At 32.7% G+C, this 24,831-nt stretch overlaps 4 protein-coding genes across 12 annotated transcripts; all 4 read right to left on the bottom strand.

Moving 5' to 3' along the window:
- Positions 1-365: 365 nt before the first annotated feature.
- Positions 366-6,445, bottom strand: LOC148627483 (lysosomal proton-coupled steroid conjugate and bile acid symporter SLC46A3-like). The gene is made up of 4 exons (XM_088573909.1): positions 4,040-6,445; positions 3,680-3,763; positions 1,765-1,921; positions 366-1,294 (listed from the first exon to the last, which is right to left on the bottom strand). Exons 1-4 carry the CDS (start codon positions 5,169-5,171, stop codon positions 1,237-1,239), a joined length of 1,431 nt encoding a protein of 476 aa, XP_088430035.1. The 5' UTR covers positions 5,172-6,445; the 3' UTR covers positions 366-1,236.
- A 26-nt stretch (positions 6,446-6,471) lies between these two features.
- Positions 6,472-13,560, bottom strand: LOC148627482 (proton-coupled folate transporter-like). Of its 7 annotated transcripts, none has more exons than XR_015920809.1 (4): positions 11,542-12,670; positions 11,040-11,123; positions 9,862-10,058; positions 6,472-7,075 (listed from the first exon to the last, which is right to left on the bottom strand). XR_015920809.1 is itself a non-coding variant. In XM_088573875.1 (4 exons), exons 1-4 carry the CDS (start codon positions 12,668-12,670, stop codon positions 6,988-6,990), a joined length of 1,458 nt encoding a protein of 485 aa, XP_088430001.1. In that variant the 5' UTR covers positions 12,671-13,560; the 3' UTR covers positions 6,472-6,987. The 7 variants fall into 7 exon arrangements, 4 of the variants coding, with proteins under 4 accessions (XP_088430001.1, XP_088430009.1, XP_088430004.1 ...); XM_088573875.1 differs by having other exon boundaries at positions 9,873-10,029; positions 11,542-13,560; XM_088573883.1 differs by having other exon boundaries at positions 9,873-10,058.
- Positions 13,561-13,613: 53 nt separating this feature from the next.
- Positions 13,614-16,780, bottom strand: LOC148627481 (proton-coupled folate transporter-like). 2 transcript variants are annotated; one of them, XM_088573853.1, is made up of 4 exons: positions 15,385-16,780; positions 14,777-14,860; positions 14,176-14,332; positions 13,614-13,755 (listed from the first exon to the last, which is right to left on the bottom strand). In XM_088573853.1, the coding sequence occupies exons 1-4, from the start codon at positions 16,529-16,531 to the stop codon at positions 13,620-13,622; spliced, it is 1,524 nt and encodes a 507-aa protein (XP_088429979.1). In that variant the 5' UTR covers positions 16,532-16,780; the 3' UTR covers positions 13,614-13,619. The 2 variants fall into 2 exon arrangements, with proteins under 2 accessions (XP_088429979.1, XP_088429983.1); XM_088573857.1 differs by lacking the exon at positions 14,777-14,860.
- A 142-nt stretch (positions 16,781-16,922) lies between these two features.
- LOC148627480 (lysosomal proton-coupled steroid conjugate and bile acid symporter SLC46A3-like) lies at positions 16,923-22,506 on the bottom strand. Of its 2 annotated transcripts, none has more exons than XM_088573863.1 (4): positions 19,671-22,506; positions 19,025-19,108; positions 18,062-18,218; positions 16,923-17,446 (listed from the first exon to the last, which is right to left on the bottom strand). In XM_088573863.1, exons 1-4 carry the CDS (start codon positions 20,800-20,802, stop codon positions 17,323-17,325), a joined length of 1,497 nt encoding a protein of 498 aa, XP_088429989.1. In that variant the 5' UTR covers positions 20,803-22,506; the 3' UTR covers positions 16,923-17,322. The 2 variants fall into 2 exon arrangements, with proteins under 2 accessions (XP_088429989.1, XP_088429994.1); XM_088573868.1 differs by having other exon boundaries at positions 19,025-19,124; positions 19,671-19,853.
- Positions 22,507-24,831: the final 2,325 nt, after the last annotated feature.

Below are 24,831 nucleotides of genomic sequence, written 5' to 3'. Positions count from 1 at the left end.
TCACAACGTTGGTTAAATGCCGCTATATGCTATGTCATTTTTTGGTGTCAATTTAGATAATTTGGAATTATAAGGATTATATACATTGTTTTTTCAGAATTTATGTATGTGTAAAATCGGACTATTTTCTCATAAAACTAGTAAAAGTGCTATGAAATATATGTATGTCGGAGAAAAAAATGTAGAATTGAAAAAAAATAGGTTTTTTTTGTTAAGAATCTGTACAGATGCACACTTTACTCTGTATAAATCAGACATAAATTGCACCAATTCCCAAGTTATTCTTTTAGACAAAAAGAGGACAATGGTGTGTAAGCTATTCCACTAAGTTTTTTTTTTTTTTTTGTTAGGACATAAATAAAACAAATGATAAATGTCATTTATTAAAAAGACGAAAACTCACTGTCACTGTCAGAGATGATGCAAATAATATGAAATTGATAAAACAGTTGACACTTCCTCAAAAGTATACAAAATTCCTTACAGCAAATTAAGTATGACATAAAAAAGCGGCCAACAAATTGTACACTTCTATAAGAGCCAATAGGAGGTAGTATTGGGAGGAGATGGGTAATCAACATAAATTTGAAGACTACTGTATGGATATGCACACTATACTCCTTTTTCCATGAGGGCAAACATGAGATCTTCGATCGTACTAAGACATATTTGATTTTTTTATTTGAACAATTCACCCTTACAATTCAGAATTTTGATTTTTTTCTTTTTCTTCATTTACCTTTTCAAGATGATTAGTTTCATGCATATTTTTCCTACGCAGTCCGTATAGTATCGCTATTTACCCTTTGACTTAAGGACGCTCTTCTATGGAAACGCATGTTACCTGATAGCAAATCTGTTTTCCGATAGGTCAAATACTTATAACTTAGTGGCGTTAAAAAAAATTAAATTGCGTTTGAAAAAAACTGTATCAAAAATTTGAAATTGCGTGCCACGTGTTATTTTCTTGAAAGAAATGTAGAAACTTAGAAGTAAAATTTTCTGCGTCGGTTATCTTTTTTAAAGATAGTACTAGTTATCGATAAACTTGTGACATGATGACTTTATCTTGAAAAAATACATTCATTGACATAAGTAATTGTAGAAGTATGTCTGTGTTCTCTTGATAATACTTCTTTGTTTATGTTATGTCACACTGATCCATTGCCTTAATGGTTTGCACATTTTTATCGACACTCTTCTTATATTTGTAGACATGTAATTATCTCCTGCTTGCTACTCAATGATAATTTGTTGTCGTACTTCTGGCGATTTATGTATACATATCATAACCCTGAAAAATATAATATACATAATATACATATCATAGCACGGAAAAATATCATATAATTCTTGGTTTTATATTATATTTTTATATTATATTTTTTATATTATATTATTATTTTTTTTTAATTATATTTTTTGAAAGATGCACAAATAGAAAGACTGTTCGAAATTTTATAAAGAAAATAATTTTGGATACTGTTGATGTACATGAATAAAATTGTATCTTAATACAATTACTTTAAATAAAAGCAGGAAAAACATTGGACATCTAAAGTTGCATATATACATTCTGGTTGATGTAATAAGTTTACAATGTGCAGTTATTATTGTTGTTTCATGCAAAACATTTATGTAGTTACTAATGCCTGTAATATGGGAGAGGACGTTTATAAATTGAACTAATTTTTGTTCAAGTCCTCTGCTCTTTATGCAATAAAATATGTTCAGTTCACAAAGAGGCGTATCTAAGATACTTACATTACCAATCCAAGAGCAAGAACGGGGAATCCTGTCATTACGAAGAAAACTATTCCTCTATAAGTCGTAACTGTTTGGTGATAGATGTTGTCAAATAAGGTGGAACCAATTAAAGCACAAGAAGCTTCAATTAGATAGATGTTGGAAAATAAAGCACCTTTCAAATAAATAGAAAACACAATTTTAATTTATTTATCTCATTGACAAACTAAACGCTGATTTTAATACTTTTTAGTATTAAATCCCTATCTTTGTAAAACCTAATTTTCTTTCGGAAAATGGTCAGATATTTTTATCCGAATAAAAGTTACCTTTATCAAACTTATAAATGGAATGAACAATTATTTTACAAATGAAGAGACGTTAAACTATGAATATTGCATAAAATATCAACTTTGTTGTAAGAAAATAATCAAGGGAATCAAGGTTATCAGAAGAATGTAATCCAGATACAAAGACAAGACATGGAAAACAGACATACACAACAAAGAACATAAAGTAACTAAAATCATACATACAAAGTTACAAAAGGCAAATGAGCAACTCGCACTCCACTAAAAATTGGAGCATGAACCAGGTGCAAAATCTGTTCATAACATATTAAACTATATGAATGTAAGGAAAAATAATAGTTTTTGGCATTTGGTTCATTGTAATGATGTCATAATGATGCTACAATTTTACGCCATTTAGCGAAAACTGATGAGAATTGTATTTTTTTTTGGGACATATTTACACCCAGAAAACTATTTTGCACATCCAAGAAATAACTTTATTTTTTCAAATATAATAAACTATGTAATAATGAATTTATGCACTAAATATGGAGTTGTTTCTTGGTGTGCCAAAAAATGACCAAAAAGTACAAACTTTGACAGAATGTCGAAGTATTTATAAAGTTCAATCATTTTTTCTGTCCTTGCAATGAAGGAATCATCAGAAGTTCTTACGCTTTCTCATTTGTGGTGAATTCAATTCTCCAAATTCACAACAAAATCATTCAGCACTTTAAGGTGAATTTTAGAGATTACCATGTACTGAGAGATTGAGTTCAAATGAAGACTTATCTACTCGCAGTGCAAAATTTTATTGTGAACAAAAATACAGTTTCAGCCTACTACAAGTCATGGGTTGTAAACTCTTTGCAATAAAATTATGCAGAAGCTTAAAAGTTATATGATTTTAAAGCCTATTTTTTAAATTGAAACTAGGTATTAGAAATCGATTACATTAGATTTGTCACAAACTTTTTCAAGGCCCAAAACAAAACAAGATATCAATTTTACCAGCATTAGTTGTTCTTTTAAACATTTTCTTTGATTTCAAGTTATCAAGGGAACAAAAATTCTAGCAGAACTCAAAAGAATAAGACTCGGGACAAAGACTAGACTGCAAAAATAGACACACAACAAAGAACATAAAAATACCAAAGGAATGTGTACAAAGCAAAAAAAAGTAAATAAGCAAATCGGACTCCACTAAAACTGGGAGCATGGACCAGGCGCACCGGTAGAGTAAGCGTCCTTTGCTTTTCAAGAAACACACGCCGAGTTGCTCATAAAAAATCAAAGTCTAGAGTAGACGAAAGAGGAAAGGAAAACTATGACACGTTGAACGTGGTGCAGATGGATACCACCATAAAACTGAGTTTATTTTAATCTTTTTTTTCTTTAATCATTTTATTCCCCCCTCCTTTGCTTTTTTTTTTTTTAAACTTACGTGTACTTATGAAATATGAGATATTCTGACATCGTTCAGTTATATACATATTCGTGACAGGACCCAATGCTTCTAAAAGTCATTCATATTATTAAGATAAATAAATTAGTTTGAATTGGCTAATTAAATACAATACCATTTTGTTTTAAATGAATTTGTGATAAGAATATGAAGAAAGCAATTTTATGATAATTACCTTGTTTTTCAGAGTCAACAGATCTAGAAAGGATTGCTTTAACGAGCGTTACAGGAAGCCCTTTGAACAGTCCAGCTGCTGTAGCTACAATAAAACATAGGAAATATGACGTCATCAGAAAGTACATCGATTCCGTGATACAAAGAAGCAACAATTCAGAGTATAAATGAGCATAAATATTAACCCATAATTAGTCTGTCCAATAACTCACTGAACTCATACTTTTTATTGTTTATACTTTCATTTCATGTTATTATCGCATTTTATGTGCTTAAAAAAAATCAACATTTTTTTATGTATATATGGCGGAATCACATATTATTTCCAGCATTTTTACAAGATCAGTTTCTAACATCTTACCGTCGTATACAGTGCCGTCATTGCTAGCAAAACCAAGTAAAAGATAGGTAGCAGTCGCAGATATGAGCCCTGCAATTAGGATCACTTCATCTTTAATTGTTTTTATCAGAATATGTAGAACTTTGAGAATTATTGGTCCACTCATGAATATAATAATTCCAGATATTGCACTGTACCAACCAAAATGTTGCGGATGCCAGCAAAACGGTGGTCCTAGTAAATAGATTGTCTTCACAGAGTCTTTTGCAGCAAATGGTAACATGTAGAGGAAAAATATTGCATAATAGGAAATTAAGTAATGAATATTTCTTCTAACGTGAACTCTTTCTTTACAAAGTACAAAAATTTCGACGGATGAGGTAAATTTTCGACTTTCAATTAGGTTCGTTTTCGGTTGCCATGTATCTTTGAATGTTATAGTTACGACAATAACAAAAAAGAAAAATATAACAGAAGAAACAGCAAAGGGATAGGGAAATCCATCGATTTCAGACAAATAACCCATTCCAACGTAAGCAAAGAACCCCCCAATAGCCATTACTGCACGATAAATTGCCATTGCCATAGTTCTTTGGTTCCCCTTGGATGTAGTGTCTGCCAAAATCGATAGACAAACCAAATGAAATGTGAAATAGGTCCCAGACAGACCTAGTAAACATGAGCACATTATGAAGTATTCCAGGCGAAACTTATAGTAAGCAATTATTGTCTTAAGTATAAATGCAAGACACGTGACAGTAACATTCCATAAAAGTAATGGTTTCCTACCAATGCTGTCAATCATTGGTCCGACACAGACCATAATGGGAAGAGCAAAGCCATACTGTATAGCCGAAATACTCCATGTCCAAAAAGATGTCTTCGCTTGAGTGTGGCTATCGTCGAATAAATTGTCTCCACATAAATGTTTCTGGTGCTTAAATCGTGCATGTTCTGTACTGTTGCTTGAATTGTTTAGTTTATCATGAGACTTGATATAACTGTAGATATACTTGGTTTGGCCAGAACTGGAAATTAATATCCCAATGCTGTTGATCATGACATAGCACATAACTTTTACTCTAGTATTGTAATTACTTTCCTGCTTTTTATTAACATCAAGTTTTTGTAACAATGGCGTACAGTCGTCCATAATTATTTTCACTCAATATAATTATAATATTTTAAATGTTGGTAAAAGATCAATGACCAGTCCAGCCGTTATCTGCCCTTGACCATGAGTTATATGTCTGACATATTGATTACAAACGTTCGAAGTTCATTTCAAACTTTGATTCTCTATTCGAAGATACATCATAGTCAAATTATACAAGTATTCTATCAATATTTGTTGCTGATGTTTGTTTTTGTAAGAAAATAATGTATCTGTATTTAATAACCACTGAGTTAATGCCACTGCTGAAGGACCAAAGGTCCTCGAGGGTATTCACCAACCCAGTAGTCAGATTGGTCTGACCCCAAATTATAAAATATTTTAAATACTAAGGCTATAATTTAGCTTCATTATTTGTATTGCACATAATAGAAATTCAATAGTTTTAAGTATTTCTTTACACCTTTTTTTATCTTCCTATAAATTTGATTCTTATGCAGCTGAAGAGAAGCTTCTCCTTGAAAACACGTGTACAGCACATCGAAATTTGCAATAAACTTGACTGGTAGTTGTGTATTTGACAGATATCTGTAATTTCCCCATAACAGGAATTTCAACATGTTTTATGTGCTCTAAGAGTTAGAGCAGAGGTAACCGAGAGTAATATTTTGAGTGCTCCGAATCATGCAAAGTATATACAAGTAGTTTAGGTTCATATGAAATTGGTAATACATCTCCTTATTTCGAACACGTTATGTTACAGAGTATTACCAGAAATATATTGTGATTTAATAGTGTGTAACTAGTCTAAGAACAGAGGAAAGAGTGGAAGTGGAGGCTTTACGTTTACCCATTAACTGTGGATGAAAGAACGAACGTGTTTAACTTTGTAAAAAAAACTTTGCCTTTACAAACGTGAATTTGATATCCTTAAAAAGGTTTTTTCATTTAATTTTAGAAAGCATTTTTTCTATGTGATTTTTACAGGGACAAGCGCATATATTTACTTATGTTGTAAGTTTTCATGTGTACTCTGGGCGAAGTATATTATGAGGTATATTTATGATTCGTCGAAACAATATTTCATTTACCATGAATTAATTGATCCGTTAAACCGAAAGGACTTCACAAAATTGTCTGTATATATGAAAATCGATCAAGCTCAATTCTGTTAAAAAGTACTTATAAGGAATGTCCCTATCTTTTACTGTTCAGGTCACACTATATAAAATCTGCTTTGTGTAAAATACTATGCGAAAAGCTAAAAGAAATTTCTTTCACAATGAATACAAAGAAAAATTTGCCAATCTTAGAATAAAAACAAAATGAACGTCTAATGTGTAATTATTTAATTTTATTGATGAAACAATACACAAAAATAACATAAACTAAACGTTTAAAAGCGACTCCTTGTTCATTACAGTTAAAAAGAAAGAATTTAAGCAAAAGGATATGGAAAAATCTTGCATATTAATAAGAAAATATTAAATAAATTAAAAAGTGGTGAATTTTGTAACACATCACTTGCCATAAATATGCGTAATATATCATAACGATAAACCTAAGATGGTCTTTTTTTAGATTATTAAAATAGATGTCCATTACATAATTTTAACAATGAGGAGTAAAGTTTTAACCAGAAAACCATGGAATACTATCAGCTGATATACTCTTCTCTTTACAAAAAATGTTTTATTTCTACTATGTTAATGTAAATGCATTAAATTTCCCGCTTACTAACTTTCCATATCTATATATGCAACATATTTTAGACGGTGTAGATTTTTCTACAATCGCGGCAAGAATATAGAATAAACTCAGTAGAATACTGATTACTGTGTCAACCGTCCCAATTTCAGACATCGGTGGACTTTTGTATACCAGATTTATCAACAGTTATCCTCGATTCTATATTAGGAGCGACATTGAAACATGCAGCTAACCTACAATGATATAGAATCTGTAAATAGATAAAGATGTAAATAGTTTTCTAATGTAAGAATGTTCTTTGCTGACATGTGTTTCCTAATTCAAATTAATGTTGTATTTATTTATAAAGTAAAACAATTTTTAACTCTAAAAACTTTTCAAAATGTAACAAAGCCGGTGTGTGTTGTTTTTTAACCACTCAACTGTCGACGAATAGAGAGTATATGGTGATATGTGGTCACGTGTTGTTTCTGAATAATAAAAACAACGTAATTACATTCAAAATTTTACATAATGCTATACACGTTAAGCCCGATTATATTAGGAATTCTAATGTGGCATCCTTAAAAAGCTTTGAGATCACAACTGTGGTTGATTTTGGATTGCTATATGAGCAGCACGCGACTTACCGGACGTTGCTTTTGTTTATGTAAAGTACTGCCCACCTTAAATCATGTACTCAAACACAAGTTACATTCCGATGTGTATCAGCTGTTTTCATTCATTTCAATAGCGTGAATGAACATCAAATTCATATTTAATAAAAAAAATAATAAACGTTATGCTTTAGAAAAGTTATATTATATTCCGTAAAAATCACTTACATACGTACACGGTAGCACTTGCCATGTGCGCCATCATGTTAAAAGTAAACAATAACAATTGTTATGAATGAAACGGTGTGTTCACGTTTCTCCAACATTCAATTATTAGACTAAAACCACATCAATTAAGGTAAGGAATTAATAGGTCCTCAAAACGTTTCGATAGTTTAATTTTACGTTTTCTTACCTTTTCCAATATAAAATGTTGAATATTTTTAAATGATTTCATTGACCAGAGACACAATAATATAATAATAATGTAATATCTTTTTCATTTATTATTTTTTTCTCGGTTTTTGCAAAAAAAATAGCATATTAAAGCAATAAGTATTTAAAAAAAATAAGGTAATTATTTGAATTCATCTTTAAAATAAAATAATTTAAAATTTATTTAGGCAATATAATTTTATTAAAATATTCATCAAATATATAAACGTTTATTATTAATTACAAGTTATTAATCTACTTGTCATGATCGGTAGACTTCAGTTTGTGTCATTATATATATTTTTTAATTATTTATCTAATTGGGATAATTTCCAAGAAATGTTATCAATTGTTGCTAAAAATCAGCTTGCATTGCTCTTAGCTCACATGTAAGATTGAGTAGATCTTATTGATGCCTTATAAGACAATGTCTGTCAGTTTAGGTTCATTAAAAAAGTGACAGCGATGGCAAATGCAATGGTTGCAGTGAACTTTGTACCAAATAAGTCAGACAAACTAACAGTCCATGCGTTGTACCTGTCCATGTGTGACCTTATAATGCAAACAACTGTGCCATATCTAACATCATTCTACTTAATTCGGCCGGTCTTTCATTATAAATAATAATAATACAAAGCACTAAGTTTCATTACCGACTACTTCAACTGACAAGGCGTAAAGTGTACAGCCAAATATGGACAAATATGACGTGTCTAAGGTTCTCATAATAGGTCAATGTTAAAAAAGTACCGTAATTGTCCTATTAGAATCGACATAAATCACGCAAACTCCATTTTATCATTGGTTTATCACGGGCTGACCATTTGTGCCGACATTCGCTAGCGCTAGGAGTAAAATAAATTGGCATAAATGATCAGCCTGTGGTAAATTTAAGACAATGATAAACTGGATTCCGTGATTTATTTCTTAACTGCATTCACAGATTATGGAAAGGGCCTTTCTTCACTGCAAAACATTGTAGAACGAGACTAACTGTAATCACTAAGTAAATGTTTTTACTTTTTTTTATGAACTATTGTACATGTTCAAGGAAAATTATGTAACCACTCTTATATTGCAGCCTTTCTATTTGAACATGTCAAAATGCATTAACAGTATATTTACAAATGGTAAATGGTCAATGATTCATTATAACTTTCTGTTGTGACGTCATTTTGAAGTAGCCAGGATGTCGTTTCGGATAAAAAAAAACCTTGTTTTCCTTGCTAAAACATCAATTTTTGTTTTAAATTTTGTAACAGTATCACAGGGACTTTGGATGTGTTTTCTCAGCCGTTTGCTATTTAATGCTGTTTATACTTTTCCCAGTTTTTCGTCTATCTCCTTCTCTAAAAAGAATTAACACTATATTTGCTAGCCTTGTTAGAGAAGTAGATAGACAGTATATCTGTGCACAGACTTGACATAGAACTTATACACGAAATTGGCTCGAACCGGTGAAAATGATCGGCACAGCCTCACAAATTCCCGCGGTTCTAAGCCTCATCCGAATATCAGTTCTATGTCAAGTCTGAACACTGATATTGTCTAGCATGTGAAATTAACTGCTTTCTTACATACATATAAATTTTCAGGAAATCTTATCTGTTCATGTTTATTTATTTAAGTTATGAAGTAATAATTGTCTCATTGCTTTATCATCCAATGATTATATTCAAGTAGATTGCAAATAGTACTGTAGTTAGTTAGGGAATAGACTTGGTCTTCCCTTCATTAAATGACATTCGCTTGATATTCTTGATTTTTAACTTGAGAATTGACCATAATATGTAAACTTTCTATCAAATTTTCAATTTTGAATTATACTTATAAATTCACAGAAAGTTTAAGTCTCCTTCTTAATTGTCGAGTTAACTACCTTTGACATTTCATTAGGTGATAGTCATTCAAACAAAAAGAGACAAGATCAATTCTTCCCAGAAGTGAACTTAAATATTTGCTGTAATTTAGTGTTTTTTAACAAATACCTGACACTAACATTGTAAGTAGAATAGCTAACACAGGAAAAGCTGACATCACAAACATTACAAGACCTTTATATATAGACACTGTGCTATAATATATGTTGTTAAATACAGTTGACCCTGACAGAGAGCACAAAGCTTCGATGAAATAGATATTGGCAAATAATGCACCTGAAAATAAATACAGATCAAGCGATCAGCTATGGAAAGGTAAGGTTTTGTAAGGTTCATACATCACCACCAAAGTACACAGCATACACAAAATGAAACAGAAGGATTAAAAATGATTAAAAATTCATGATTACCCTGTACAGTCTCATGAAGCATGTTCGGTTTATGTTTAACTGGGCCCTATGAACAAACTAAGTTAACTCAGTATGGATATTTCATACATCAGGTAAAATGGGTGCTTACTTTGACAACAAAACCACGCATAACATGGAAACCGTAAGACAAATTGTAGCAAAAATGTTTAGTTCTGTCAGATTTGAACAAAAAACATTTGATATCATTACATTTTTTAAAGGACATTTTTGCCACATGCTTCAACAATTTAAAAAGCCCAACCATAAAAGATAAGATAACTTTTCACAAAATATCTCGATTGATGAAGCATATGGCTCATATGTCAAATTCGAAAAATCGCATGCAAGACTGTAATTTCGTGAGAATTTCATGAATGTTGCAAAAGCACGATACTTTGTGTCTCATTTTAACAAATGAATGGTTTAACTAAAAGCCTTTTGTGTGGCTTTAGTCATATTTTAAACGCAAAAGAACAATGATAGAAAAAGTAACAGATATGATGAAACGCAACAAATGCACCATCGTATAACCTTTATAAATATAGTAAATACTTACAAAGACCAGCAAAATATCTTCAATAATACTTAACACACCTTCAAGTAAGCTATGAAAGAATAATAACATCTTCAAATTATAGATAAATGAGTTTTATCGAAAATATCCACATTTTTTTATAATCGGACTATAACAATAAACAAAAGACATAATTACGAAAATTTAAATAGTCTACGACACACCGTACTCGTCAAAAGAATGCGAATATTCTTTTGAGTGCGGAATAAACATTTTGAGTGTGTAACTTTACATTCCATTTCATTCTCATACTTTTGACGAGATCGACGTGCCATAGGTGCACATGGTTAAAAACTTCTTACCTTGTTTTGTTGAAACAACTACTCTCGACAAAATCGCTTTTATCAAAGGGGTAGAAAGTATCTTCATAACTGATGCCGCTCCTCCTGGTTATAAAAGATTATAACGTAAGGCGTTAAGTACGAACCATTGACCAAAAACGAATCGTATTCAAGTCTGGAAAATAACAATCAGGTTAAAACAGTTATGCGAACAGTAATCATAATTATTATGACAAATGTCCTCTCTTTTTCACACGACATGACCTTAAAAAGTCAGCATGGCGGAAGCGTCTTTTTTTTGGGGGGGGGAGGGGGGTCCTGGTTCGACTTATGATCAATTTTCACCCGTTTGCTATTTTGGTAATTATTTTTGTTTATAACTGTCATATGTAGTACATCAGGAAGTTGTGCCCGATAAGACACATGCTGTACATGCAAATAATATATGTATCAAATATCTTACTAAATATTATAAGTATTATGGATAATCAGTAGTTGTTCTGTAGCAATAATATGTTCGTACCTTCATAGATAGTTATGTCTTCTGATGCCACTCCATACAGAATTAGCGAGCAAGTAGTGGAAAATAAACCGACGATAACAATAATATTATCACTGACTTTAGTGAAACAAATATAAATAACTTTCAACACCAAAGTACCAACAACATTTTTTATCAAACTGTTAATAGCGTCATACCACCCAATATGTTCTGCAGTCCAACAAAATGGTGGCCCAAGTGTGTATAGGGTTAAATTTGCTGAGTTCGGTATTAAAGCCAGTATAAAAATAAGTAAGTAAATCAAAATATATCCCTTTCTGCATTTCATATTTTTCTTAGAATAAATTGACAAAAACATTATAGGAATTTTTGTCACTTGCACTGGTGATCTTGTCTGCAGAGTATCATAAGATTCATCCAACACTGCAAGCACAAAGAGAGTTAGAAGAATATACAGAACAGTCGAGGCTGCAAAAGGGTATGCAAATCCTTTCAACTGAATGAGATATCCGCTACCAACGTATGACATAAAAGCTCCAATGCCTATGATTGCATCATAAGTTGCCATGATCATTGTCCTATCATTTCCTGTCGATGTCAGATCTGCCAAAATTGCCACATTAGATGCGTAGAACGCGTAAGATCCACCCGATAAACCAGATATGCCTACCCCTAGTAAAAAGAAGTTTAATGGAAGTTCAAAGTAAATAACAACTGTTTTTACAGCATAAGATAAAGTCATCACTGTAAGATTCCACATAAGAATCGGTTTTCGTCCGATCTTGTCCGTGACTGGTGCAACAAAAAGAATAAATGGCAACACGATTGCGTCATCTATAAGCTTAGCGTACCATAACCACATGGAAGTCTTAGCTTGGATATCATTATTTTCAACACCATCCCTACAGTTCTTAGAATGGTTATTTGCATAATCCAGACTTTTGTTTGTTGATACTGTGGAATTTAGATAACTAATATCATGCCGATTTATATTGTCGTATACGTACTGTGTAGAAGCTGGACTTGATATGACCGCCGCAATGCAATGAAAGAAAACAAATAATAAAACCTTTATACGCGTGTTTACGCACGATTTAGATCTAGTATTATGACTTTGCTGCTTTTTTATGAGAGTCGTTTTTTCCTCCATTACATAATTTTACTTTCATCTAAGTCACTGTTTGTACCATATAAAACACTTGTTATTGTTTTTAATCGAGTATTATCTAATCTTTATGTGCTTAATTTATATCTTTTTATCACATGATGCATATTTTGTTCTTTATGATAAAATATGTAAACTTTATCGATAAAATATGGGACTTCTGGATGGTGAACATTTATGACAATACTGTCAAGATTAGAAATTTTGAAAAAAAGAAAAAATCATGTATAACAAATACGTGCCTACGGATGTTTAAGGTACATGTTCAATCAGGTATGAACAGTAACAAGCTCAAATTATTGTAAATGGGCTTTGATATTTATATTGACAAAAACGTAAATTTGTATTTTGTACCCAAGAAAAACCTTTAACATATGACACATCTTTGACCAATAAAGAAATTAAACTAATTTGAGCTTTCTCAAGTTCGACCAAAATGCCTGTAGACTATAACCATGTCATATGTATTGACCGTTAGCATTTATAAGTACATGTATTTCCAATACCGATAATTAATTAGGTTCAAGATAAAGAACAATTTGACAATGCAGTGCAAAAATGATCAAAAACAGGAAACTGTGGATCGTTAACATTGAGTTTGTAAACAAGCATGTTCTTCTCGAGTTGAAGATAACTGAATCCATCACTCAAAAAACATTGGTTGACAAAAAATAATTTGGAAAATTTCGGCAGAGGAAAAAAAAAACAAGATATAAGCATGCTTACAACAGAAAATAAATGCTGGACATCACATATTTTGAAATAAAACATATCAAAAGGTCTTTTGTAATGATAAAACTCAAATAGTGTGCAAATATGAACAATCTTAAAAATCAGATTATTTCATTTTTTACGTTATTTTAGTTATTTATGTCTAAAATGTTTTAAATATTTACAGAAGATGAGTATTCTTAAAAATAATTCTTGGTTCGCATTAGAATTTTTGATAACCGTCGTGGTAATCATCTTGTATGTGTGCACTCTCTACTATTATATGGGTATCTGTAGGGGGTTGTTCTACTTTAATTTCTTGTTCTGTATTTGGTTTGTCCATCAACTGGATCACTAACCTACAAATATAGATATCACTGATAGGAATGTTTTGATATTTATGTGGTGCAGAAGTCTATCTAAGGTTCATGCTAAATTATTATAATTGACAACAAAATATGCAGTAGTATGAAGTGTTTTCTGAAGTCTTTTCTGTACAGAAAATTACTGAATCACAAAAACGTTGGGAAAGCTACTGTATGTAAACACCTCTGTTGAATTATTTATGAGTAGGTATATGTTATAACTAACGGGAACATTTATCACATAACAAAACATAGACCTTATCGTAGCTTGATTATTTGAAAAAAAGAGTTCGTTTCCTCTAGAAAAAATAACGCAAAATGTTCTCAACATAGTCCAACGCGATACAAGCCTTACAAGTAACAACATGTAAGATAGAAACTTTCGTTGTATTTTTCTGTAACTGCAATACTTACAAGAGAAGGATGATGGAAAGTAGTGGAAATCCCGCCATAACAAAGAAAGTCAACCCACTGTATATGGACACCGTCTGATGGTAAATGTTGTTAAATATGGTAGAGCCAAACAGTAGACAAACGGCCTCCATTAGGTATATATTGGAAAATAAAGCACCTTAAAGAAGAAGGAATTTACATCAAAGACAAAGACGATGTTTTATTTTTATTTCTTTTATTGTTATCCGTGTATGTAATAAGGTAAGGGTACAACCAATTGATTTTGAAAGGGAGGCTTTCATGCATTTTGAAAATAATCATTATGTCTCAAACCTTTTTGAAAATAAATATTTTGATCTTGTAGATGGGAGACAAAATCTTGATCCTTTCCTATATGAAAATTGAATTACTCGAATTGATGAATGTAAAAAATATATACATGTATTAACTCTTTTCATAATGTAAATAACTATTTTGATATGAAAAAGTCTTCCAAGACCTCCCGCAATATTAAATTAATTACAATATTTCCAGCTTTTGTGTCGTTTTAAAACGTCTTATCCACGCATTATACTCGATTAGATCCCTACATTATATTTACTCTACGTTACTGGAAGCTTACCTTGTTTAGTTGATAAAACAGCTCTTGACAGAATTGCTTTGATCAACGGGATTGGAAGGATTCTCAAAACGCCAGCTGCCATGCCTTGAACGTAAAAAAAACCATATATATATATATATATATATATATATATATATATATATATATATATATATATATATTCAAAGAAATGATTGAGGTTTTATCGATTTTGTTTTTTATCGATGACTTGCATACGCATATTTTATTACAGTAGTTTTACATCCTACGCGATGTGGACATATACTTGTTTTTTGGTTTGGGCTTGGATACGAACAGTTAGATATTCTGAAAAGCATTCACACCATGGCCTATGTAGTTATATGTAAAGGAAATTGTACTTCATAGCAATTGGGATATCTAATGCATAATCCGCAATAATCTTAACCGATATTATACACTGGATGTCCATAGAATCATGAAATCGACATTTTGTTGTGCTTTATTATTTTATCATGGTCGGTAACCATGGTTTCCTTTTATCTTTGCTACACCTGCCAAATATTCGAAATATCAGTTTACTCTGAAATTGTACACAGGAAATAAAGTGTGATTCAATAGAATGTACTAAGTACACGTATATTAAGTACCTGCGTATATCATATCGTCTTTCTTAGCAAAACCAAGCACTACAAATGAAGCAATGGTAGACAAATATCCTAGAATGAGCAATATTGTATCACTAGAACCACTATAACAAATATGGACAAGTTTCAATATGGCTGTTCCTATCACCATAACAACTAGACTGCTTCCGGCGTTGTACCATCCGATGTGTACTGCATTCCAGCAATATGGAAACCCGAGCGAGTAAAGTGTTGTAATATTGGTGATAGAGGTCAGCGGTAGCAGACTTACGAGAAAAATTAACAGATACATTATAATATAATATCTGCTACATTTGATATTCTTTTTAGAATATACAGAGAAAAATAATGTTGAAATTGTCGCTAAAGTAAAATCTGATGCTTTACTTGGCTTACGGGAATCATTAAGTGTGAATCCTACGAGAAGCAATATGAAAAGAAATAGTCCCGTGGACATTGCAAACGGAAACCAATAACCTCCTAGCTGTATTGCATATCCCGCTCCAGCATATGAAAGAAAGGAGCCGACTCCTAAAAGAGCATCATATAGCGCCATCATGATTGTTCTATCCTTTCCTGTGGAAGTTTGATCTGCTAAGATTGACAGATTTGCCAAGTGAAATGTTTGGAAAGCACCCGATAATCCCTCAATGGCAGACCCAGCCATAAAAATAAATAAACTCATTTGGAAATAAACAGCAACTGTTTTTACAGCAAAGGAAACAACCATCAGCACAAGATTCCACAAAATAACAGGTTTACGTCCTACCTTGTCAGACATAGGCCCAACCAAGAATATGACCGGAGTTGCAAGTCCATATTCAATCAAAGTTATATACCACGACCAGTCTGATGACTTGGCTTGAATTTGCTTTTCATCTTCAGACTTCGTGTTTGGGCATGAATTTCCTTCTGAATAGAAAAGACTTTTATTTGTTAGCATCGACGCATTGGGAAAATCATTCCTTTTCACATATTCATATATATACTGCGTTTGTGCTGAGCCGGATATCATAAGTGCGATGCTATTGATCATGACATAGAATAACACTTTAACCCGTGTGTTCCAACAGGAATTTGGTACTTCGTTCGTTGTTTTCTCTCTGTCACCCTGTTTCTCCTTTTGAATAAGGCGCTCTTGTTCCTTCATTTTAGAACACCGTTCTAGAAAAGTTCACACTCCAGATAGTAAACACATGATGGTAACGATACCATGACCGTAAATATAAATTGTCTAACGAACAATATTGATCATGATTCATGTATTTATATCTACCTTAAGTCAATACACGAATCGGGTTAGAAATGGGTCACTCACGAGACCTACTTATACAATGTTTGAATAATGCATAATAAGCTATGAGGTATTTTTATATTGTTTTTATATCTTATTTGGTCATTAAGACGAATCAAAGTATTTAAAGAAGTATGAATGAAACAGGTAAAAGGTGAAACTTTACATGATATTTGAAGGATTTTCAATTTGAAAAGCAAACGCCTTTTTACTGTTGGATATAAAGAACCATAGATACACATGCTTCAGTTCAACTTCTATAGAGTCTTTATAACACAGATATTCACAATAATTCAAACAAGAAAATTAATTGAAGAAATAAATTCGTTACTCAATTATTTATGTCACATATTGATACATAGATAAGTATGAAACACTGTTATCTTTATCCTTAATTAGTAACCTCAACTGAAGGGTTGATATTGCCGATGTTACTTCCATAGGTGTGCGGTCTATAAATATGAACTTTCTTTGAATTGTTGATATTGCCGATGTTACTTCTATAGGTGTGCGGTCTTTAAATATGAACTTTCTTTGAATGGTTGATATTGCCGATATTACTTCTATAGGTGTGCGTTCTATAAAGATGAACCTTCTTTGATAGGTTGATCGTGCTGATGTTGCTTCTATATATCGGTATATGCTCTCTAATTAGTAACCTCCTCTGAAGAGTTGACTGTGTTGATGTCTCTACCATCGGTGTTCTGTATATCGGTTTGTTCAATGATCAGTCCATTATCGCTTCTATTTGAGACAGAACAAATTGGGAATCTGAAAAAAAGTTACATTTAATATCTACACACATTTTTCAATTAACACAGGGGCAATTTTAATAGCGCAGTACTAAATGACTGATGTAACATGTAAGTGCAAATTTCTGCAGAACTGGAAATATAAAATGGTACCTTTACAAATAAATAGGATGAGTAACTAGCAAAACGGAGCCGTACAGATTTTTTTAAACCTATTAAATGTAATACCGATTTTTTTTAATCTTACTCATTATGGAAATTAAACAGCCCCGAAGTAGAGGAGCAAATTATTTTTACAATATCTTTTTGTAATTGTTTTGTTGTCAGCTTATCAAGCGACTATAACATGTCTTGAGATAAATCTAATGAAAATGTGCAATAAATATTGTTTAATGTTAATGAGGAAAGCTCTTTTTTATGTATATGCTGGTATCGTTGAATGCGTCAAATGGATTTGAGAACTTCTTGAAAACAATTATGTTGTGGATAAAGATCTTCGTATACTTCATTTTAATGCTGCTAATGAGAAGTTAAACTCCTTGAAACACGTGTAACGCTTATTGAAAATTGCAATATAAATGATTGGTGCTTTTTATATTTTTGAACCCACTCAACGTTTAAGTGAAATACTTACAATAACAAGATCAGAGACAACATGACGAATCCAGCCATTATGAAGAATGTAAACCCCTTGTAGAAAGACAGTGTATGGTGATAAATGTTGTTAAAGAGAGTGACAGATCCTATCCGCAGTATTGTCTCCATCACGTGAATAGTTGAATACAAAACCCCTGTAATAGAGAATAATGACAAAGGAAATATCAAATCTTGTACATTGTTCTTAATATTGATGAATCCCGAGGTGTCAAACGTTAGGACATCTGTTAAAAAAGAAACAATGCCACGAAAACCAAAAGACGACAGACGTACATGTTATAAAATCCATATAGGAACCACAAAGTACACACAGAAAAGAGTAACACGCACGCAATTAAGAACTGCAGGGTAAGCGCAGTCCTCCGGAAAGATGAAAAGTTTCAGCTTCTTTCAAGACATTCGTCGTTTTGATCATGAAAAGGCGTGTCTGGTAAAAGAGGAACATCACACAATTACAGATATTTTACAAACAGACAATCCATGTAGGTAAATTTGATCATGATGAAGACCTTATAGTTTTTTTTCAAACTAGGTTAATCTATAGGAAGCAAATATTTTTAAAATAGTTTTTGAGAATGCAGCTATATCATATCCAGAATAACTGAATAAATAGTATAGCTACATTCTGTTTATAAAAGTTTGAACACAAACGCATTTCTGAAGAAGGATGCAGTTCAGCTCAATTTTATTAATTTAAAAGTAATATATGTTGACACGGTACAAGCTTTCAACTTCTTTTTGTCAAAAATCATGCGATCAAAGGCGCTCTTTTCCTTTTTTTCTATTTTCTTAATATAAGAAATAGCCGAATAATCAAAGGCAATTTTAATTGAATTTGTCGATACTGAACTCACTTTTATTTATCTTCAAATCCATAATTCCGCTATATAACGTTTTGAAAATAGACATTACGCTGTAAATACTTTCGTTCGATACATACCTTGTTTCCCGCGATGGACCATTTCAGACATCAAGGCTCTAACCAATGATAATGGAAGGGCACGAACCATCCCAGTACCGACAGCTGTTAATTGATAACACTGCAAAATTGTTAACTGTTACACATGCAAATGATGTCACAATGTTTCTTTTTTTAATCTAATTATTGTTGAAACGTGTGATATGTCGTTCAAATAATATAAGTTTTGCTACGAAGTGGTTTTGTAGAATTTTAAATTTGTATTATTTATATGCTGCTGGATAATTTGACTACTGATACATACCCCCCCAAAAAATCTTTGAAACTTTAGTTCTACATCAATATTGTATTAAAAGTAATCAAATTTTGATCGTTATTGTTAATGATTAAAAGTAGAATCCAATGAACCCAACAGTAAAAGACTGTTTAAAACTTGATTTCCAAAACAAAATCATTATTATAGAAATATAGACAGAAACAAACATTGACACAAAAAAGACTGAATTCATCCACATAGAAACTACGATCTTAACATAATACAAACACATATAGAAACTACTAGCTCATAAGCATCTCAAACATTTACTGCATTTTTATTTAAATTTACTAATTTTATGTAAATTTACTAATTAAGTGTATAACGTATCGCAAGTCTATAACAACCTACCTCCAAACAGTATCCATTTATTTGTGGAAAACCCATACATCAAATATGTTGACAAACACGAAACATTTCCCAAAAAAGAAATGGTGCTATCTTTTATATTAACGCAACATGTATGAATGATCTTCAGTATTAATGTTCCACCTACGAACATGATAAAATCTGAGGCAGCACCGTACCATCCAATGTACTCTGCTGTCCAACAAAACGGTGGTCCTAACTGTAATAATGTTCTTATACCGGTTGCAGTACAAAAAGGAAAATAAAAAAGACAATATGCTACCATATACATCACGAAATGACGATTTCTAGAATTCGGATTCATGTTTTCTTTTTCTAGACAAAAGGAGAACAATTCTATAGGAATTTTCAAGTATTTGACCTTAGTTTTAGTTTTAGGTGGTTTCCATGTATCGGTCAATGAAACCTGAACAAAAATAGTTATAGCTAAAAACATCCCCGCTGCTATAATGTATGGATCAGTAAATCCGAGATATTGCACAAGGTATCCTGTCCCTATTTGAAAACTTACTGACCCTACAGCCGAAAGGGCATCGAAAGCAGACATCAAGAAAGACCTATCTTTGCCTTCCTCCGTCACATCAGCTAATATGGCAAAGTTTGTGATTTGATACGTATAGAATGAACCTGCAAGTCCAAGAACTCCACAAGCTAGAGTGTAGAAATATAAGTTGTAACTTTTGTATACTATTATAGTTTTCATGATGAACGATATTGTTGAAATTATCAAGTTCCACATCAGAACTGGCTTTCTACCAATACGGTCGGCTAAAGATCCTGAAAATACCACAACAGGAAGTGAAATTCCTGCCTCTGCCATTTGAGAGTACCATGACCTATCTGAAGCAAGTTGTTCGATTGAATCGTCAGAGGAAGTAGAATTAGTTAAACAAGACGCGACATTCGATGAAGTATTGTGAAGAGTGTGATTTTCGGTTCCATTGTTTGACAAATTGTGTTTTATATAAAAATATTGATACTGTGGTTCAATTGTTCTTGTCACTGCTAATGCACAGCTGTACATCAGTGCGTACATTAACACTTTTATTCTTGTTCTTACACATTCTTTGGAAGATGGTATCTCCGCAATAAGCGGTACATTTTCGCTTTCCATTGTTCAGAGATAAATCTATCAAACGAACATAGAAAACGAATACTTCGCGTAAAAAATAGCCACGTTTCAAAATAAAATAAGGAAAATAAAAACAAGAAAAAAAAGAATACTTCCTCTCGTATTGTGTTGTCAAAGTGTAGCAATAACCAAACATAAAATTCCCAGCTGTATTGTAAAAACATATACCACCACTTGAATTGTCTTCATTTGACCTATTTTTAGGCAATTTTGTTACTCATTCCTTTACCACACATATATCATATGTATATTCATCATGTCAGTTGCTGATCGAATGTTTATATGCATACATTTAAATTTACACAAAAATCGGTACACTATAGTGAATACACATTTTAAAATATAAACAAGCGATGATACGATTTCCGAGTGAAAGGAAAACAAATAAATGCGAATGCACATATGCAATCCAATGTCCCTAAACGTGATTTGGGCAACTTAGCTGTTGAAACAGCTGTTGAAAGAGTTCATCTTATTACAATAGTAACACTGGGGAGTTACTGTCATTATATAGTGTATTAAAATATTTTCCGGGTCTTTCTCCCATAGTCTTCCATGCGTAAAAAGCGTTCGTGAATTTGTTGACAATGAGAAAACAATAATTTTATATTTAACAAAAGTAAATTCTTGAACTAAATGCTTGTACTCCAAAAGGACACAAAAAGACAATTTGGCTCATTAACAATTCATCACATATAAAGTATTATTATAAGACACCTAGCACTGCGTTGAAAAACTTGTGTCCAGTCATCTTAGTCCTTAATAATAATAAAATAACTTAATAAATTTAAACTTCAATTGACGCAACTCCTGAATACTGACACTTCTTTACCAAAACAAAAATTAATGGTCCCCTAAAGAATATAATTTTTATCGGACAAACAATTCATCCTAATTCTTTTAACAGTACCAATGTAAAAATATTGCAATAACTAGTAATTATGGGTCTACTGAAATGGTTTCTGTTGTTTTGTTGAGTTTTGCTCAGGGCTTCGGGTCAATAAAAAATAAAATAAAATAAATAAAAGTGGCAAATTGTATTGGAAAGATGTCGAGATTATTGTGGGAAGGTAAGGTCCGCATATGTAAATATTTTCGTCGCCGTGGGCGGAAGTAAAGGATCTCGATAAACGATAAACCTACACTATTGTATTCTATCCAGCCTAAAACGCCCCCTAACTACAAACCATGGAGTTAGAAAAAATTAAGTCCATACGAGCAGCAAACCAATATAAAGCATGCATAAGTTCATTGAAAACCTCCAGCCTACTACTACACCACGCCCTCATGAGCTCTCGCATTCACACACTCATAGCAGAGACACTCCCATTCGTCCCTTCTTCCTACTCACATTAGTATCAGAATCAGCACCTATGTCGTCGGGTATTTTGTGGCATTAAGAAAAATGTCGTCTTGTATATTTTTTTTTATTCTGAACATACAATTAATCAACTTTGTAATATAATATTACAATAGCGAGCTTAACATTTCTCGTATTGAACTATTAAATAATTCCGAACATTTTTTATATTTATAATTGACTAACCTGAAAATACAGGGAACTGTCCACTCTGTTCCACGTATGCGCATACAATGTAATGACTACAGGTGTGAGAGGCAGTCAGTAAACAGGTGATATTTTTCATGCACGAGTGCATTCAAATTAAGGTGCGTTTGACTTTTAAATTTGGTCCGTCAGTTAATATGAACTGATGATTTAATGAATGATTAATGAATGAAATAACTTGGATAAAATGTATATCATGTTTTAATTAAATAAAACCAAAAATACGGAAAGCTAAATGGACCTTCCCGTGACACCTACAAATCAATGATCCACACCCGAGTGTGGTCAAATTTTAGTCGTAGTAGTAACGATAGTCATCGCCTTCCATAGCTAACACTTCCGAAATTCTCGAGTGGCAAGCTTTGTGGGATTCGTTCGAATCAGCCGTCCATCTCAACATATCACTCACAAATGTACAGAAGTTCAACTACCGCAAAGCTCAACTCAAAAATAAAGCCCTTCAATCAATCTCAGGTTTTGCGCTCACGAATGTTAATTACGAAGAGGCTATAAGCGTATTAAAAGACGAATTCGGAAACAATGAAAAAGTTGTCAGCACGTATCTAGAATCTCTAAAATACCACAACCCAGAAATGAAATTCGAAGTATGAAATCCTTCTACGCAGAGTACACGGAACTAGTACACGGGTACTCAGCGACCTTAGACGTAGTTTAATGTTGGAGATTAAAATTATGGACCAGGACAAGACCCGATGAACGCCAAAATATACCAATCATGTCATCTTTAGTAGCTGGAGCAAGTTCAAAGCCACGCCAAAATCAGAATAGGTACATTCCACGACCACAAAAAGTAGAGAATCGCCCATGTATTTTCTGTCATGAAACGCACTCGATCCACTGCACCAAAGTTAAACATGTATCAGCACCTATACTACTGTAAAGAGAGAATAACTATTCTTTAACTGTCTCTGCAACCATGGAGTGAATGAATGCAAATCGAAGTTAACGTGTAGAAACTGCAAGAAGAAACACCACATAAGCATTTGTACATACAAGGGTGCAGATAACACACAGAAACAATATAACAAATACAAATGACCCACAGAGACCAAGGACCACAACACAAAAACGCTCCCGTAAAGCTGAAAGTTGCGACACAAGTGTATCGTACTCTCTGACCTCCAAGTTTCGAGACAGCATAATTCTTAATACAGCGGTATTGCCAGTATGATTCTACCAGATTTATATAGATACTAACATTTTGTTCGACGAGGGAGCACAGCGATCATTCGTAACAGAGTACCATTGAAAAGAAGCTAAGCTTCTTTCGGCGGCGGAGACAAAATACTAGGAATTTAGATACCACAACAGTGTACTTGTAAACGATATTTGACAAAACTTACCAATCAAAGTATTGATAATACCAAAGATAGCTATGCCATTACAATACTACACACGCAAAATTGAAAATAACCATGAATAATTGCGTGGATTGAAGCTAGCACATCCCATTACCATGAGAATCAAGAATCATTTGAAATCGAGCTATTAATAGGCGTCGACTATTATAGAGACATCGTGGAAAGTTGCATTGTCAGAGGTAATGGCCCAACAGCCGTGAAATCAAAGATTGGCTACTTGTTATCAGGACCAGTGAAAGTAACTCGTAATCAAAAATGCAGATCAGCGACAACTAGCATGCTCAACGTAATAATATCGCACAAGATCGATGAGCAAAACATAAGAAATTTTGGAATCTTGAGTCAATTGGCATAAACAACAAGGAAGCCAAAAATGAGTGACATAAAGTCGAACGCACCCAAAGTTCATTATATACATTATATACCCCACCACCCAATATATAAAGGTTCAGCTACTACCCCGATCAGAATAGTGTACGACTGTAGTCGTCAGTCACCAAACCACCCGAGTCTAAGTGATTGTTTGATGGACACCCCACCCGAGTTGAACGATTTGACCAAAATATTGCTGCGATTTCGAGCGAACCCAGTTGCTATCACAAACAATATCGAGAAAGCTGTCCTACATGTTGGATTGAACAAAGCAGACAGAGACGCCACACGATTCCTATGACTCAGTAATCTGTCCAATTCGAACAGCCCACTCCAGACGTACAGGTTTAAATCCGTGTTATCCGGAGCAACGTGCTCACCATTTATTCTGAGTGCAACCGTACATTTACAGTTGAGCAAGACCGAAACGGCAGAAATCGTGGAGAGAGATATGTATGTGGAAAATATCATTTCAAGCGTGCGAGACGAAACCGATGATACATAGAATTTCATCGAAGCGAGAAAAATGATGGCAATAGCTGAATTCAATCTAAGATCAAGAAAATAGGTAATTAGCAAAAGGTCAGGATGTATTAGACAAAGATCAACCCACAAAAGTATTTTGAATACTTTGGAACAGTACAACTGACAACATCACGTATCCACCACGGACATTCAAATTAGAAAGTA

This window comes from Perna viridis, chromosome 1, assembly GCF_037379345.1.
Source record: "Perna viridis isolate PV_CMFRI_1.1 ecotype Kerala chromosome 1, ASM3737934v1, whole genome shotgun sequence".
NCBI lineage: Eukaryota > Metazoa > Mollusca > Bivalvia > Mytilida > Mytilidae > Perna > Perna viridis.
This window is presented reverse-complemented; position numbering and strand designations above follow the sequence as displayed.

Excerpts from the sequence above, each read along its gene's own strand:
- LOC148627481 (XM_088573853.1), bottom strand. The coding sequence starts at position 16,531 with ATGAAGGAACAAGAGCGCCTTATTCAAAAGGAGAAACAGGGTGACAGA. Across the intron at positions 14,861-15,384 it reads AGACGATATGATATACGCAG|GCATGGCAGCTGGCGTTTTG; the intron begins GTACTTAATATA and ends TTTACGTTCAAG. Across the intron at positions 14,333-14,776 it reads TGTTTTATCAACTAAACAAG|GTGCTTTATTTTCCAATATA; the intron begins GTAAGCTTCCAG and ends TTCTTCTTTAAG.
- LOC148627483 (XM_088573909.1), bottom strand. The coding sequence starts at position 5,171 with ATGGACGACTGTACGCCATTGTTACAAAAACTTGATGTTAATAAAAAG. Across the intron at positions 3,764-4,039 it reads TGACGGCACTGTATACGACG|CTACAGCAGCTGGACTGTTC; the intron begins GTAAGATGTTAG and ends GTTTTATTGTAG. Across the intron at positions 1,295-1,764 it reads CTTGCTCTTGGATTGGTAAT|GGTTATGATATGTATACATA; the intron begins GTAAGTATCTTA and ends TATATTTTTCAG.
- LOC148627482 (XM_088573875.1), bottom strand. The coding sequence starts at position 12,670 with ATGGAGGAAAAAACGACTCTCATAAAAAAGCAGCAAAGTCATAATACT. Across the intron at positions 11,124-11,541 it reads AGACATAACTATCTATGAAG|GAGGAGCGGCATCAGTTATG; the intron begins GTACGAACATAT and ends TTTTATAACCAG. Across the intron at positions 7,076-9,872 it reads TTAGCTATTCTACTTACAAT|GTTAGCTGCATGTTTCAATG; the intron begins GTTAGTGTCAGG and ends ATATCATTGTAG.
- LOC148627480 (XM_088573863.1), bottom strand. The coding sequence starts at position 20,802 with ATGGAAAGCGAAAATGTACCGCTTATTGCGGAGATACCATCTTCCAAA. Across the intron at positions 18,219-19,024 it reads GGTCCATCGCGGGAAACAAG|GGGTTTTGTATTCAACTATT; the intron begins GTATGTATCGAA and ends TCTCTATTACAG. Across the intron at positions 17,447-18,061 it reads TTGTCTCTGATCTTGTTATT|ATTCCCAATTTGTTCTGTCT; the intron begins GTAAGTATTTCA and ends ACTTTTTTTCAG.